Here is a 16,248-nt window from a genome sequence, read left to right as displayed (position 1 = left end):
GTGCGCAATTTCTTATATTCAGTTTATACCATTAACGTGCATCATATGAATTGTAATCAGGCGTCTTTTGAAACTTGCTTGACTGAGAAAGAAAAAATTTAAATTGCTTTTCTATTTAAACGAGTCTAATTGTAATGATTTTATCTGGTAAAAAAAACAAAACTCCAAGAGTTTCCTTGATACTTTCGTTTGCTCTACTCATTACATTTAAAATCTGGGTAGTAGTTTAATTCTCGTGTTCTTTCACTGTATTGAAATTTAAATGGAAAAAGCACTTCTTACTTGTGAGGTTTGTCGAATGCTATAAAAGGTTTGCGTACAGTTAAAAAAAAATTAAAAATGAAGGAAATTTTTTTCTAATTTTACAAATGCGATCCTCTTCACTTCTGCGTGCAGATGAAAAAACAAAATACCTTTTTTAAATTGTAAAACAACAGACTAACTCAGAAAAATTAAGGATAATGATTCACTTTCAAAACTACTAAATAAAATGTGACACTTTATCTATGGTTGTAGATCAATTTATTCTTGTATATTTTCAATAAAATGCATTTTTACATCTCGCAATTTTAAAATAGTTACACATTCATGTTTATGTATTTGGTTTTTTACAGAGTACTATGAAAATTTCCAGTAAGTTTTGTTGCAACAGTGATATATTAAATACAAGTGATACGATTGTTCTCCAAACAAACTTTTAACAATAATATAAAATTTTGATAGTTTAACCTTTTATTCGTTACGCCATTTAAATTTTCGTAATAACAATTTGATAACTGATTATTTCTCGAAATTACCGATCGACTTTTAGTGATCTTGAGAATCATTGCCATTTATAAATAGTAAACGGAGCGAAAACGTCGTGCACAAAGTCGAAATGTACTAATAATTTGCTCAAACTATTGCAGCGAAATCGAACATAAATATTTTTGAATCAAACTTTTAGTCCAGTCCAATTAGATCTGACTGTACGTTAAAAGTGAAAAAATTCGCAACCGGCGTTTCTCACCGGGATTCGTTACGGTTCGATGGTAGGAATGAAGTAATAACAAATGCCACAGTTGAGTCGGTTGGAATTGAAACAATTGGGCCCTTTGAAAGTAGGAAAATCGGTTTTTCGGCTACAGATTGAAAACCGTACATTGTATGAAAAAAAGTTGCAAACAAAATTTGTAGGTCTTTGCAAGACCTTCAATTTGATATATGTAACATTGGAATCGGTTTATTTGTTTATTAAAAACGCCTCAATTGTCAATAACAATAACAGGGACTTACAGACACCGTAAGAATATCTAGGCGGGCTCAAATTAAAGTAAATTACTTCTAAAGTAGAATAATTTGACTGGACTATTTGTATTATCGAGCTATTCGATTGAAGCAAAAACATTACAACTATTTCAATATCTGTTTGGAAAATTCAACTGTTCTGCAGTATGTACACTTTGAAAATCGAATTTCTCTGGTACATGAAAGTTTATGTACACAGAGCGTGTCGATAGTTCTGTGAAAATAAGGACAGAACCATAAAAGAAACAAAAAAATCTTTCTGCGAACGATATCAAACCAATCAGGACATCATGGATGTATATACACACGCTCAAGAAATTGTGTGCGTGTGTGGGTGTGTATGTATATAAGGAGGGTAACGAACGCCTGCCGCCTTTATATAAAATCCAATTGTGCGCTTATTTACACTGAATGACTGTTCGGGGGTGTACGTGTGTTATAGCTATATAAATGTAGCGCAGTACCGCGTGCCATGTGTTCGAGTTAAAATATATCTATATGTATATAATATATATGGTACAGTGCACGTCAAGCGAAGAGACTCTGCTTCTGGTATCGACACACAGTTGAGTTTGCGCGCCCGAATGTAACAAACGCACACACGCGGCAGCCTCCCCGGGTATTAAGCGCGCACTGCGTTTTATTTTTCGATACACGAAATCTCGGAATCGAGCTCAGTCGGCTTTTCTTTTTCATCTCGTTCTCTGTCTGGAATATTATTTACGCGATATAGGATCGGTGGATATAGGCGAAGCGAAACAAGACTCAACTTAATTATGAAAATAGCTCGCGTATCTGCTGCAAAGTTACAGCTTTCTATGTATATAGATATGCGCGCACTCGTCCCCAACTTGGCTGAAATTAAGACAAGTCATTTATGTATATGTACACCGGTACAATATCAAGTTTCGTACTCATAATTTATATTAACTGCCGCGCGCGCGCGGGTGCATCTTTAATTGCAACTCTAACGTCGATAACCTGGTTTGTTTATCTTTACAAAAGGTCGTCGTGGGGGTGTGTGCTTCCCGCTCGCACGACGTCCTCCTTCGTTCGAGCAAAGTTTCTTCAAGCAGACAAGGATAGACGGAAAGAGAGGGAGAGAAGTGGTACATGCACGCGTATATGCATTTATTTAAGTTGTCGATTTTCAGCTCGTGGCAAAATGTGACGTAATTTCGCGACTTCTCGCGAGTTTTCAATTATGACGAGTTTCTCGTAGGCGGCAGCTTTCATATAAGTTACGCGCGCGAGGTCAACAAATTGGTGTCGTGCGTTTGCTGCTTTTTTTGCAGGGCACGTGCGCGCGTCAATTAAAATGTAAGGTTGAATTTACATATTTATAAATTTGAGATTCTCAAAAATTCGTAAAATTTTTTCGACTTATTTTCCTTACTATTAGTTCACATCGCTTTCACTAGTGTATCAGAAGTTAACAAGAAGGAACCTTATTTACATATAAAAATATATATATATCATATGTATGTATAGTTTGGCAATATTCTTCAACTGCTTGTTACGTTAATGTTCAAATTTATGTTTTCTAGATTGTTCATACAAACGAACGTACTTTACACTTTATACGCTTTATCGTCACATTGTTTCATTAAATTACATTCCTTGGTATAAATATTTATGATACGTTTTCGTACATCACAACTTATGACAGTGAGTGTTTCAGTTTATTAACATTTTAACTCTAAAAAATTAACAAGATTAAAAATAAGTTTATTTTTAGATAAAGATTATTTATAGATAATGAATATCAATTTTATTCGAGATTTTCATGAATCTATGTAAATAACAACTTTTTTTATATTTACAATTTTTCGTCCCAAGTATCGTTTGAAAATTTTAAAACTGTAAAAAATAAAATTGCCAGAAAAACGTATAATTAATATGGAAATTTTTACCTGGTATCATTTAGTTCTTAAAATTTTCAAAAAAAAAAAACGAAGGATTATGAATACAGTTCTTTTTGCTCTTCTATATTCATTATAATTTTGTCGTTTATTTTCTCCAAATCAATACCATATAAAATGTATCGTATATTAGCGTATAATATTTTCAAATCAGAATGAAATAACAATTCGTGAATTGTACATGTAGCCATAAATAATGAGCAGTCCATTTGTAGCCGTTCGCAGTGAGCGACTCGGTAACAGGAGAATAATGGAGTTGAGCTGTATTCGGGCGTGAGTGCAGGTGCGCGTTACGGCCACGATATAGCTATATACAAGGGCTTACGTGCCGAAATAAAAGGATATACTCGCGAAATAAATATGTGAGCGGGAGTCGAGCCTACAAGCGATTGCCGAGGCTTTTACAAAATCAAGCGCGAAATAGTCATAAAAGTCGGTATATAGCCCGGTGCCGGGGGCTAATTCCGACTATTAGTTTGCGGCTATATACGGGTCTCGTAAAGCCAAATCACTCGTGATCGATTCGCCTATACTGTTTCGGATCCGTATGAGCGTTTTTGACAAGTGGTATTTAAGCCTGTGCGCTTTGCGCTCGGCTTGATTAATTAGATAAGCCTAATCGATGCTCGGTTTCGCCTGCACTCGGCTAATCTCGCCAGACGCGCGTATGAGCTCCGCGTGCGTACGCGTGTATTATAAAGCCTAGGCGTAGCTTGCACCGAGCCATTATATTATACACTCCTTCGGATCATGAAATATGCGACGTGTTTAATGCCGCGACCTTTGCTGCGGAAATAAAGCCAGCTACAGTATGCGGTTGATATTGAAAATATCATACGCTATTTTAACGTGTGCCATCGAGATCGCTTACCACCGGTGCGTAGTTTTTGTTAGTTTTACTGCCGCAGCAGTGCCATTTAGTCGTGTATATCGTTTTTGCGCTGCTAACAGAAATTTTTTCTGATGCTTCGGTATTCATGAATTTAGCAGCCACGCGTGTGCTACGCGAACCGATATGCGAAGCAACAAATCGTCGTTCGTTTTTATTCCCATCATGAATTTTCAATTTTCGAATCCAAATCGAGCACTAGTGTTTATTCATTTATCGTCGCTGATTTTTTTATTCTCGTCATATCAACGTGGAACAAGCGATCACTTTTCAATTTGAAAGAAACTTGGCAATTTACTAATGAATTTCATATGGAACACAATGTAAAAAGTTATTAAATACTTGGCGCGTTGTATTCACTTTTGACTCTAGAATTTTTTTGTTTCATCATGATAGCTTTCACGTTGTAATTTGAATATTTTCACCTTGCAAAATCTCAATCTTCAGGAATGTTCGTCGTTTTTCACAATGAGAGAAGTTCACGAGACATCCCGCACTGGGCCGATTATAAAACAGTCAGGAAGTGAATGAAGATTTTTATCAAGTCTTGAAGTAGACGGCTGGGATCTGGAAAAAGAAAACGACCAAAAATATATTCATGCATATAAAAATTGAGTTCTGATGATTTCACACCGAGTCATTGCAATTTTTAATCCAATTATATTATTGTAAATATTCTGCAAGCACAGTTTCGAAAAAGCGAGACATCCAGCGTGAGGGTATTTAAAAATTCGTTGAAGAATTTTCTTGGGCGATTGAAGCGGTGGTAGTCGCGACTTTATTCATTCCATAAGCTGAAAATATCCAGGTTAGCTGTCAAGTTTGCCCCGACAAGCAAAAATTCTTTCCGAAGTGAAGCTTGTCTTGCGGCTTTAACTGTATAAACAACCTCGTTTGCAAATAATGTAATTAGAAAAGTTTCACCGGAGAAATGAAATTAACTCGAACTTCATTGCCGAGTTGAAAAGAGATCGTTCTTTTTTTCGTAATAAATTACAAGATCAAAAGAATTACACTCGGATCATTCAATGGCGGACTTTATCGGGCGAACTGTATAAAGCTGAGTCTCATTCGATACGCCCGGCTTCAAATACGCATTGTATTTAAAATAAAACTTTTTAATTTATCCCAGTAGAATTCCGTACTTATCTGTGACGTGAAAAAAGTAAAAAAAGAAAAAGTAACGTCGAGCATGAATTTCAATCGAGTTGCCGCAGCAGCAGCAGCAGCAGCCTGCGCTGCTACCAGCGAAATCACCCAGTATACAGATAGAAATATATAGATAGCGCAAAGTAAAAAAACAAACAGCAAAGGTATATAGAGGCGCGCATGCAACGCACCGCGCGGCGTAGAGTCATGAAAGCGCGCGAAGAAAATAGAGACGAAAGTTGTAACCAATTTCGCACGAGAGCGGAAGTACGTATGCATGCGAATGTGTGTGCGACTGCAGTGGCGGGCAGCAATGCACACAGCGCAGTATCTCGCCGTGCATACACGGCTATGAGTATAATAGATATTTAAATTTTGCCGACCGCGAGATTCAACGGAAAGATGAAAAAGAAAGATAAAAAAAGGGTACGAGAGCAGGCGCGCGCGCGAGAGAAAGGAAAAAAAGAGGATGCGGGCAGGGGGCTATATAGCTCCTGCTGTGTCATCGATACTGTTTCATCTATTTCGCCGGAAATAGAGGGTCTTTTTTGCCATTCGTTGTTTTGTTTTTTGTCGCATCCTCTCTCGCTCGCTTTTTATTCGTTACAGTTACACACACTCGTACAGATACTACTACTACTACTACTACTACGACTTCTACTACTACTGTACTGGGTATTACTGGGTTATACAGAATGTGTATATGCAGCGCTATACGTTTCATGCATAAAGATTCGATGCCTCGGTGAAATTGATTTCCGCGAACTCGATTATACGTCCATCGGGGGGAGCGAAATAAAAGCAATCATAGCCTAAAATCGGAAACTGCGCGCAAGACCGCTCCTACTGTTGGCCTACTGCTCCGCTGCCGAGGAGGAAAAACAAGAAGGGCTGCTAGGTATAGTACACGTTACGCGCGCGCGCGACAAAAAATCGAGTGTCGGATAAAACAATATTGGGTCAAGCTCCGTTTGGATTAAAATAGCTCGATGCTCATTCTTGCTTGATTGCGGTTTCGTATTTTTCGCCCAGCACGCGCACCACGCAACACGCTTCTTTTGATCGAGTGCAGACGCGTCCGAGAGAGAGAGAAGAGAGAGTAGGCAAATTTTGCCCTCGGCTAGCTCAAAGGGATATCGAGGTGTGATTTTTTTCCGTAATGACCGCATTCGAGTTTTAACAAGAGAAAAAAATGTGTGTATGTGTGTGGGTGTGTGTGTGATTCTCGAAAAGCTCGTCGCAAGTCTGAACTCGAAAGTGGGCTCTCGAGCGAGAGCAAATATTTGATGGAATAACAAATGGAATAGTTTTCAGGGAGCTTTCAAAAGAATGAACGTTGTCTGCGTCGAGTCTTTTGATTCCTTACAGTCAACAGCAAGAGTTGCACCTAACGAACGTTGTAAAATCAGATTGAACGAAGCAACGGAAATAACACAAGCGACACGGCTTCTTATTCGCATTTATTCAGCTCGTGCACACGATCGTTCCAATTAACAGTATCCCGTACTTGTCGTTTTACAATATTTCGTTTCATTGATATTCAACGAGGCGCATTAAGCAACATCGTTGCACTATTTTATTTGTTCCATTGGCGCTGCTGGTACGAGCTTGATGCCGATACAACGCAGACGGATCAGCGCGATCTTGCGTACGTGTACAAGCCACGCACCGCCGAAAGCACTATATAATGCACCACTCGAGTACAGAGAGAGAGGGAGGAAGAGAACGAGCTCTTGATTTATCGAACTGTTTTATTTGTCTATAAAGATGAGTTCTCGATTATTACGGCATGTACGTCGGCTATATTGCACGAGTGAGGATAGCGCGAGAAAGCAGTGATCGATCGAAACGAGATTTAATTATTGATCCGATTCTCGTTAGGTTCGCGCACGTATATTTGTGCTTGGGGCAGATTACACGCTAATGCCAGTTAACGAAGATCAGCTTTTGATTTTCACTTTTTGCTATACACACGTACGTACGGGGGCACCCGAGCTTATGTATGTATGCGTGTATGTGTACCCGGTGCATCCAGCGTGTATAAGTTTGAGCTGCGATACATGCTGAAGGACGCGCGCGCCCGGAAACGTATCGATGAAACTAAAGGAGGGCAAAAAATACTATCCTTGTTTGGCTCGAGTTTTTCCTCCATATATAATTGAATGTTTGTATCGGTTAATTTTTTCTTGTTATACTTTTTCAGCTTTAAAAGGCAATTATTTACTTTAGCGAGTGAGAATTTATTTGCAGTGTATAATTGCGATTTCGAGGAAATGTAATGTATGTATACGCAAAGCTCGAGCCGCGAGAAATTTCATTAGAATGAAAAATCTTAAGGCGTTAGCTGGTGCGCGAGTGCATACACATTTATTGCGAATGATCGATCGATTTGTGGCTAGGCGCGGTCAGGCTAGCTGGAAAGACTCGCTGCGCGCCGATGATTGATTACTGACGCTTCTTATATTTCTTCCTCTTTTTTCCCAGCCGTCACAAAAGTAGCGCGCCGCGCTCTGCTCCGTAGCCAGCTGCCTGCCCGCGCGCTGGTGCATTTTCCTCCCGGCTCGGCTTGGGCTTGCATACTCACTACACACACATCTCGTATTCAGTGCGGAATACAAATCGGAATAATTTATTACTCCGCAGCCGCGCGCGCACGAGTGTATAATGTATACGTCGAGGAACTTTTCGCGTCAACTTTTCTCACTCAATTTTCGCTCTAAATAAAAATAACTCAATTTGCGCGCCGCGAGGGCACGCTCCAAATTCGAATCCGCCGATCGCGCGCGCGCGGCTTTCATCGGCTAATCAGAGATTGCAAATTAGCGCAAAGCTTTAAAAATGCAAATAAAATAACGAGGCGAATTTTAAATAAACTTTGTATCGGGGAGCGAATCGGGGAGGAGAATTGGCGGTAAATCCACAAAACAGGATACACGACGGAGATAAATACATAAACAGCAGCAGAGCGCGCAACAACGAAGGCCGAGGCTGAAATGCCGAATGGGGCTGATAATCAAGCAATCCGAGCGTGTGCTGCAGCTTTCGAAAAGCACAATAAAAAGAAGCCGTATAGCCGTGCACTGCGCGACGAAAGTATAACACGCATGCGTGCGCGTCGCAAACTTGGCCAATGCACATGCAACCAACTGCTATCTGGCCGTAAATATACGACAAACGACGTACATAAGTCGTCCGATCGGTGAATCTTGCGATCGCTTCCGTCGCCTGCCAGCCGGCGCGTTGTTGTACGCGTATACACGAGCAATATTTCTGCGCGTATGTGCGTCTGCTCCGGGGCGCGCACGCGTGTAATTGCGAGCGATGCACTGCAGCACGGCTGCGCTGGAGCACGGGATTACGAATCAATAATTCAATCGAAACTATCGTGCGCCGCTGCTCGTCTGGCCCCCGGTACACCGTAATATAGTATATAGACCGCGTGTAATGTACGCGGGGCGCGGATGACTCCCGAAAGCATGTATGAAATATCAAATTCGTGCGCGCCCTTATCGCCGCAACTCCGCTAGCTCGCTTGCATAAACGTGACAGGCGATATACTATACATTATTGCGATAACTCTTGCCGGCGCTACCCAGCACAGTCGAGCTCGTTACGTGTGCGCTACTGCGAACTTGCTCGTCGTAATACGCGACTACTGCCTGAGCTCGCTGCGGCTGCAGCGGAACTTTTTACGGCGCTCATATGTACGTGCATGTGCCTGTACGCGAGTCGACATCCCTCAGAGATTATACCGAATTAGATTTTCTAAATTGCTTACAGACGAGCCCCGACTTTAACTCGATTTTCTCGTATTTATTAGGATCGTTTGGCTGTAAACGCCTGGCATGTAGCTCCGTGATACGTGTTAATTTAACGAATTCATATCGACGCAGCGCTCGCGAGAAAAAGCAATTGCCGAATTCACTCTTGATGGTGGAAATGTAACGTCGTATAGTTTTTTAAAATCAAGAATATTGGAGCGGCACTGCGAACTCGAGAAAAACTCGAAATAATAACGTTCGAGTTGGACTGATAATCGAGTCGATACTGTCGGCTGATTCATATGTACAGAAAACGAAAAATATAGATACACAACGCAGGAACATTTGTATCGTCGCTCACAGGATCTTTTCTACGCTTGTGACGTGACATTAAACTTAACTTGCATCATATTACTCAAAAACGCACGGGATTAACATTAACTATTCAAGATTATAATATATCTAGTATATGCGCGCAGCGAGCTTGATTGATGTTGCCTCGCTAGCGGCAAATGCCAAAATCGAGATGAGGTGCGCTACGAGACGAGCATCGGTTTGTCTTTATATACGCGTTATTATTATAATATATACCGTAGCTAAGTGCAGCGCGTATAATACTTTACGAGGTTATAAATGAGCTTGGAAAAGGGCAAAATGCTAAATCTCGCTATTTTTCTTCTCTCGAGCACTGAAAGAGAGCTGGAAGAATTCATATTTTCAAGAAGTATTAGCAGTTCAAAAACTTCTTTTCACAATCACAGAGTATTACGTAAGATTTTACTTTATAATACGCCGCGCGCCTGGGCTCGGGGAAATAATATGGATCAACCCCGCTTGAATTCACAGAAACCCATTATTATTATTATATTAAAGTCTAGTTGATACATTTTTTCTCGTTGTAAATCGCTTCGCTGTAGTCCGAGTCGCTAAGAGTTGGCGATCTTTTTCAATGTCTTTGTTTAAAGCTCCCGGATCGAAAAGTCCTTCACGCATACTTTCGTTAAACAATTCAACGTTTTCTCATATGTGCAATATTTCTTAATGATTTTTGACTCTGAGCTCTGTAAGTTTTCTGCTCATCTTTTTTTATTAGTTTTTCATTCAGGCAATTAAGAGTAGTTAAAATTTTTAACTTAGCGGACTTTATTACTACCAGCTTTTTTCTTGCTTACTCTCGCTCTCTCTAGCGCTCGGCCTCACTCCTTATTCTGTCCGCACATTTTTTATTCCCATCACGCTGCGTAGATTTCACGTTAACCCAGACAGTGAGAACGAAGAGAAAGTTTTCTAGCTTCAAGATTCTTATACAAGTCGTCTGAAAACTCATCTGAAACTAGGATTAGCTTGCGAAATGAAAAGAATTTAGGGCTTTAAAGAGCAAAAAAACGAGTATGTAAAGGCGTCTGTAACCGGTGGCGACTTTTTTAAATTTAACCACGTTGACGATATCGACAGGATTAAAACGCTTTTTTTTTCATCTTCACACGAGCAGCGTGCATCTACGAGTAACATCTTTTGGTAGGTGTGACGCATGCATTAAGATCGGGCTTTTAATTTAAAGTTTTCTTCAACGCAATAAAGCCACAAATGTGCCTTGAAGCCCAGAAAATGACTGGAAAAATAAATGTAGCATAATATTTAAATGGACGCATAATGTTACTTTGATTACTACGCTGGAGACTTTTTTCGAATGCAAAAACACTTACCATTTATCATGTCATGCAAATGTCGAGGGACGACACATTAAAGACGCACACGTAAGAGAAAAAACGTACCTTAAAATTGTCATCTGGAAAACACGTAGCTGACTGTCAAGTGAATCAGCCATAGATTGAGAACTGATCTAGAGACTCCGTTGCCGTCGTGCACCGCAGCAGGCAGTTCTCCTGTAACACAATAAAATACGAAACTGTTTGATTAAATTCTTAGCTCTCGTGGCGGCAAAAGGCATTCTTTGTTATAATTTAATTTCAGACCCAGAAGTTTTTTCGGCAACATCACCACAGTGCTTTCGATAGAACGTTTTACAAAAATTAAATTTTATGGTTAGAAAATAGGAAGAGAAAACATGGCTTGCGTCAAAAACAAGAATCTTCAAAGCCGGTATTTCATAATCCGTTTTGGATGAATCGTTTGTTCACGGATTATTAAAATGCACATTTTTACCAGTTGCATATAATTTTTTAAATTAATTTACACTGGGAGAATTTTGTATTTTTAGTTCCATATTTGTTCACAGTAAGTTTGTAGAGCAGCAAAAACTAAACGTTCATTTAAGCATCTACGAGTAATATTTTCAATTTTTCTCACATGGCGGATTTGCCTTTTGGAAATTTCAAATACCGTGTGCAAGTCTGCGGCCAACCAACACTTTTCTGTTTACAACATCGCGTCTAAGATTTTAACTTGAATGTTACAACGATGAGAAAAATTCTCATCTTTTTTAAGATTAATCCAGCGAATAATCTTTGATAAAACGTATCTACTAAATTATAATGTCTAGCTAAATCTCTACCGAAAAGAAAAAAATCGGCTTGCATCGCTTATATCTGCTCGCAGAGGGAATGCACCTTGAGTCAAGAGAAAAAAATGGAGAGAAGCCAAGTGTGTGTGTGTGTGTGGGTGTGCGCGCACACGCGAAAGAAAAATGTATATGGAGCAAGCTACACAGATTGAGCAAAGCAAGTCGACGTTCCTCTTTTAGCGAGTCGAGCAAAAGAAAGAAAAAAATTTTCGAAATCCTTCGTGCACTCGAGTCTTAATCCTGGGACATTCTTCTACTCTCTTTCTTTCTACCCCTGACTTCATTCAGCACCTTCTCTTTTCATAAGCTCAGCGTTCACTTTTTCACCGGCGCGCACACTGCACTGCACGAGTATTGTACGGTCAAGAATCCCTTTTTTTCTTTTTCTTTTTTTTTTTTGCGCGCGAGCACGTAACACGTGCACAGCCACATGAAATACGTGTGACTCTTTCTCTGCCTTTTCAAGCCGCAAAATGATTTTTCATTTATTTAACGCTCGCGCCACGTAGCTCCTAAGTTTTCTCTATCGTGCTTCTTCTTATTCTTTTATAATCAGTGGACTTTAAAAATGAATAAAATTTATACGCTCTTATTAGCAGTACAGATTTAAGCGTGAAAAAATTAACAGGGAAATCAGGCAAGTAGAAGATTTTTAATTTTAAATTGTTGCTGGCCACTTGGGTTAATAAAAAATCAATATAAAATTTGGCATGAAAAAGCTAATATGAAAAAATTTTTCATTAATTGTACACAATAAATTGAATATATCAAATTTAAAAACTCGAATTTCATCAGCTTTTATTGCTACATTTTCATGGCAATAACGCGCTTTTAATTTTAATCCCGCAAGTATTATGGAAAAAATAGAGTGAAATTCGAACATGTTGTACGCTTCATATAATAAAAAACTATATTTACAAAGGTAGCTAGTACTCGCTTTTATAACAAACCTTCGGTTCGTGGAGATGAATTTTTTTACAGCTCGCAGTAACGTGCGCAGAAATGATATTTTCACCGCAAAAACCTTCTCTCCATCTCTCTCTATCTCTCCCTGTCCGGGTTTAATTATAATTTTTCCAAATCATTTTATTTTTCTGCGCTCGCACGCGCACCGGCCGTAGCGCGGCGAGAGAGCTACCTTAATTTTGAGCCCTGTTATGTGCTCGTTTCAGCATTGTATCATCAAAGAAAGCTGCCGCTGCTGCGCTGAGCACAATAATTCCATTTGTGTCGCAACAACCATTAGACTATTCTTAAATGCGTTCAGAGCCTGGGCTAATTAAAGGTACAAAAAGCTCAAGGGCGTATATATACGTGCACGAGTACAACGTGTACACTGGCACGAGCGAGCACCACCGCCGCATCTAGGCAAATTCGCCTGCGTCATTAAAAATCTAACGCTTATGCTTTTTCCGCACCGAGCATCTGTTTCTTCTTCTTCTTTTTCTTCTTCTTCTTCTTCGTTTCTATGACTAGTCGCTCAACGAAGAACCTCACATTACTTTTTTAGCTCCATTTCCCGCGCTGACATTTTTCGCTCGCCACATTAGCTTTTCGCACATTCAGTTCAAGCGGCAACGTAAACGTTAACATTCGTCAAAATTTCGCACTTTCATAATTATTTGATGATACACATGTACGCATCTAAATTTTCAATTAATTCCACGACTTTGCTGCAATGGACGCGGCTTTTTGTTTTTATTTTTATTTTATGCCAGCTAAATTATTCACTAGTTTTCAAAATTGTACTCAGTGGGTGAGTCATGAAGTAGGATAAAAATTTAAACCCAGATGCAAAAACAGTAAAAATAAGTAATATTTTTTGTAAAATTAAAATGTGCTTATATGTACTTATTTAATTTTTTATTATCAGAAATTGCGTCCTCGCTTTTTGTACGCCGAAAAGCGAATCCAGTAGTACTTTTTGCTGCATTAGGAAGGTTCGAGCGTGCTTTGGAGTTTTTCCTCATATTTCGTGCTCGCTCGCTCTCCTACTCGAAGCCTTTTTGATTATGCGTTTTTGTGCTCATTAAAATTTTTCGCCAGATAGCTTTATTAATTTATTCTTTCTTAATTTTTTCGGGCAAGAGTTGGAGAAAGGCACCGAAAGCTCTCGCTATCAACGACTCGAAATGAGATTCGAGTAAGAGCGTATTACACTCGTAAAATAGTAGCATCATTGTACGAAAGTGCCTAAAAAGTGTGGCAATCATGGGGAAAAAAATGAAAAATAAATTGAAGGAAATGGTTTGTGGGAATTCGAAGGAAAATGACGGTATTAGTTTTACTTCTCCATACAAATTGATAATTGAATTTATCCCATCGAAAGTAAATGTATTACGTTGTATTATTATAATGATTAGATGGTGAAAATAATTGTTCGCAGTGAAGCTCAGTCAATTATACAATTTTCTCGAACTCGATAAAAGTTTTAACTTCTTGGAATGTGGCGCGTCAGGCAGCTCTCGCGAGTAATTAGATAAATTCATCGTTAATTAATTACAGTTTAGTTTTGCCACTTTGGCGCGGGTGGGAAATACATTTCCATCGAGACGATCGATGAGTAAGTTCCAACGGAAGAGATTGAAATCGTTGAAAGTCTATCTCCCTTGGCTCGCGAGCAATACAGACGGTAGCAGATATAGAGGATACAGAGGATATATAGGCGTGCGCGCGCGCGCCCAAGCATCGGCCTTGTTAAAATATGCAGCCGCGCGCTGGCAGCAACAGCTCAGCTCGTTATTTCAAAATGAACAGACTTTCCCAAAGTCGTTAAGTACTATGTATAAATAATTTTATAATCACACCTTTGGCTTTGAGTCGAGCGAGGAGGAGTAAGAGGAGGAGGAGGAAAGAGTATACGCGCGCACCGCAGCGCTATACATGTCAGAAAAAGGGAGCGACTCTCGCGCGAGTTGCGAGGAGGACACGACTCGCAGCTCAGAGAAAGAGAGAAAAGGGTTACTCTCTGCGCGCTAAGCAAATGTTATATTAAAATGTGGGTCAAGCGTGCGGTCGACTACATAAATATACCGGAGGAGGAACGAGGAGCATGGCAGTAGTAATAGTTGCTTTGCTCAGCGCATCGCTCTCGTAGCCGCGCGCACGCTTACGTGGCTCGCACCCGCAGCAGCGCGCTGTCCAGCCATCGCTGCTGGCGCACAAGTGAAATTCTTCCCCGAGACTAATTGCGCGCTCGTTTCGCTAGATCTAGTTGTCTCCCGCTTTAATACGTCCACTTTTTAGCTGCGTAAATATAATTTCGAGCCAGGCACGCGCGCGCGCATCCAGCTTCTAATTACTTATTTATTTGTTTTTATTTTTTACGACGAGTTGAAGGAAAAGAGAGAGAGAGAGAGAGAAAAGGAGTGCATGAACTAAATTTATGTGGTATAAAAGATTATTGTACAAGGACAAAAAGATGAGAAACCAAAAGATACGGTGGTTCTTTCGATCGAATGATGCGTGCGCACGGTGGTGCTCGTTCGTCGACGTCGTCCTCGTTGCCACAGATACGAGGGGCTTTTCTTCCAGACGTAAGCGGAAATTTCCGGTGTAGCGCACGCGAGCTGTGATCTCTCCGAAGCGTCGCTCTTTTGTACGTTTCAACGTCGACTCCAGAGTAAACGTATAGTTGCTCTAGACACACCGTGCAGGCCCAGATTTTCGCCGCTTCTAGGACTCTTTGATCTGTATATATGTGTATTACCGCTGTAACAGGCTTTTATACGCGTCCATGCACGGTAGTCACTTTGAGAGTCGGGCTAAGATTACATCTTGTACGTGCCACGACGTGTTTGGCTCTCTCGAGATAATGATACAACGCGAGTATACCTACGCTGACAAATATAAACATACAAGCGAGACTTTGACGTTGTAACGCGCACCGCCCGCCGTATTTTGCGAGTTTTAATTAAGCCACCTAGCGCGAAAGCCTCTCTCGCTTCTTTTTGTCGCTGCTTTTACAGCTGCTGGACGTCATTAGCCTCCTTCTGGCTCTCTCCTTCTAGCTATAGCTGCATAAGGACGCAGCCTACGCGTGATATATAATGCTTGCTTAGTATACGTAATGCACTCACCGTTTAGAACGTGAACGGCCACGGTGGCTCGGGCTTTTTCAGGTACGACGCAGCTGTAGTTGCCGGCGTGGCGTGGTGTGGCTCGCTCGATCACTATGGTGCTACTCACCACTTGGATCTCCCGACCCTCCATGTAATCCGTCGTTTTGTTTTCGCTGCAAAGGCAAGCACGAAATTGCCATCGGGTAAAATAAAAAGGCCTTATAAAGCCCTGCACCGAGCACTCGACGACGGCAAAATTTACAAAGTCAAAGGGTGATCACGAAAAATTTTTATATATAGATGCTGCGGGTGCTCTGCAGGGCTTTATCTATTCAAAGGGCTGACTCGAGATATATCACGGTATAGCATAGATGCATATTTACCTAATGTCCTCGCTGAGAATTTCATCGCCTCTGGTCCAAATGACAGTTTCATTGTGATGCTCGGGTACGTCGCGAGCCTCGCAGCGAAGTCGAAGCGCACTTCCAGCTTTCAAATGCCTCTCGCCGGACTTTATTCGTCCCGAATCGTCCATTATTGCTAGTATTGGTGCTGCAAGTTACCATTACGATGTGTATTAACGATTCATGCTCGATCGATGTTTATTCCTACTCGCGCCGTTTCTCTCTCGGAATCACGGGTAGTTTCGAATTCG

General features: G+C 40.5%; 1 protein-coding gene across 1 annotated transcript in view; it reads right to left on the bottom strand.

Moving 5' to 3' along the window:
- Window positions 1-3,139: 3,139 nt before the first annotated feature.
- Window positions 3,140-16,248, bottom strand: part of LOC106650231 — a 111,973-nt gene continuing 98,864 nt past the window's right edge. The window contains exons 8-11 of the mRNA XM_014368153.2: window positions 15,977-16,145; window positions 15,612-15,766; window positions 10,784-10,894; window positions 3,140-4,665 (exon numbers count right to left, since the gene is read on the bottom strand). Coding sequence (XP_014223639.1) covers window positions 10,794-10,894; window positions 15,612-15,766; window positions 15,977-16,145 — 425 coding nt within the window. The 3' untranslated portion in view covers window positions 3,140-4,665; window positions 10,784-10,793. The remainder of the gene's footprint in view (window positions 4,666-10,783; window positions 10,895-15,611; window positions 15,767-15,976; window positions 16,146-16,248) is intronic.

The sequence above is a fragment of the Trichogramma pretiosum genome, unplaced genomic scaffold, assembly GCF_000599845.2.
Source record: "Trichogramma pretiosum strain Unisexual culture from Peru unplaced genomic scaffold, Tpre_2.0 scaffold4, whole genome shotgun sequence".
In the NCBI taxonomy this organism is placed as follows: Eukaryota; Metazoa; Arthropoda; class Insecta; order Hymenoptera; family Trichogrammatidae; genus Trichogramma; species Trichogramma pretiosum.
This window is presented reverse-complemented; position numbering and strand designations above follow the sequence as displayed.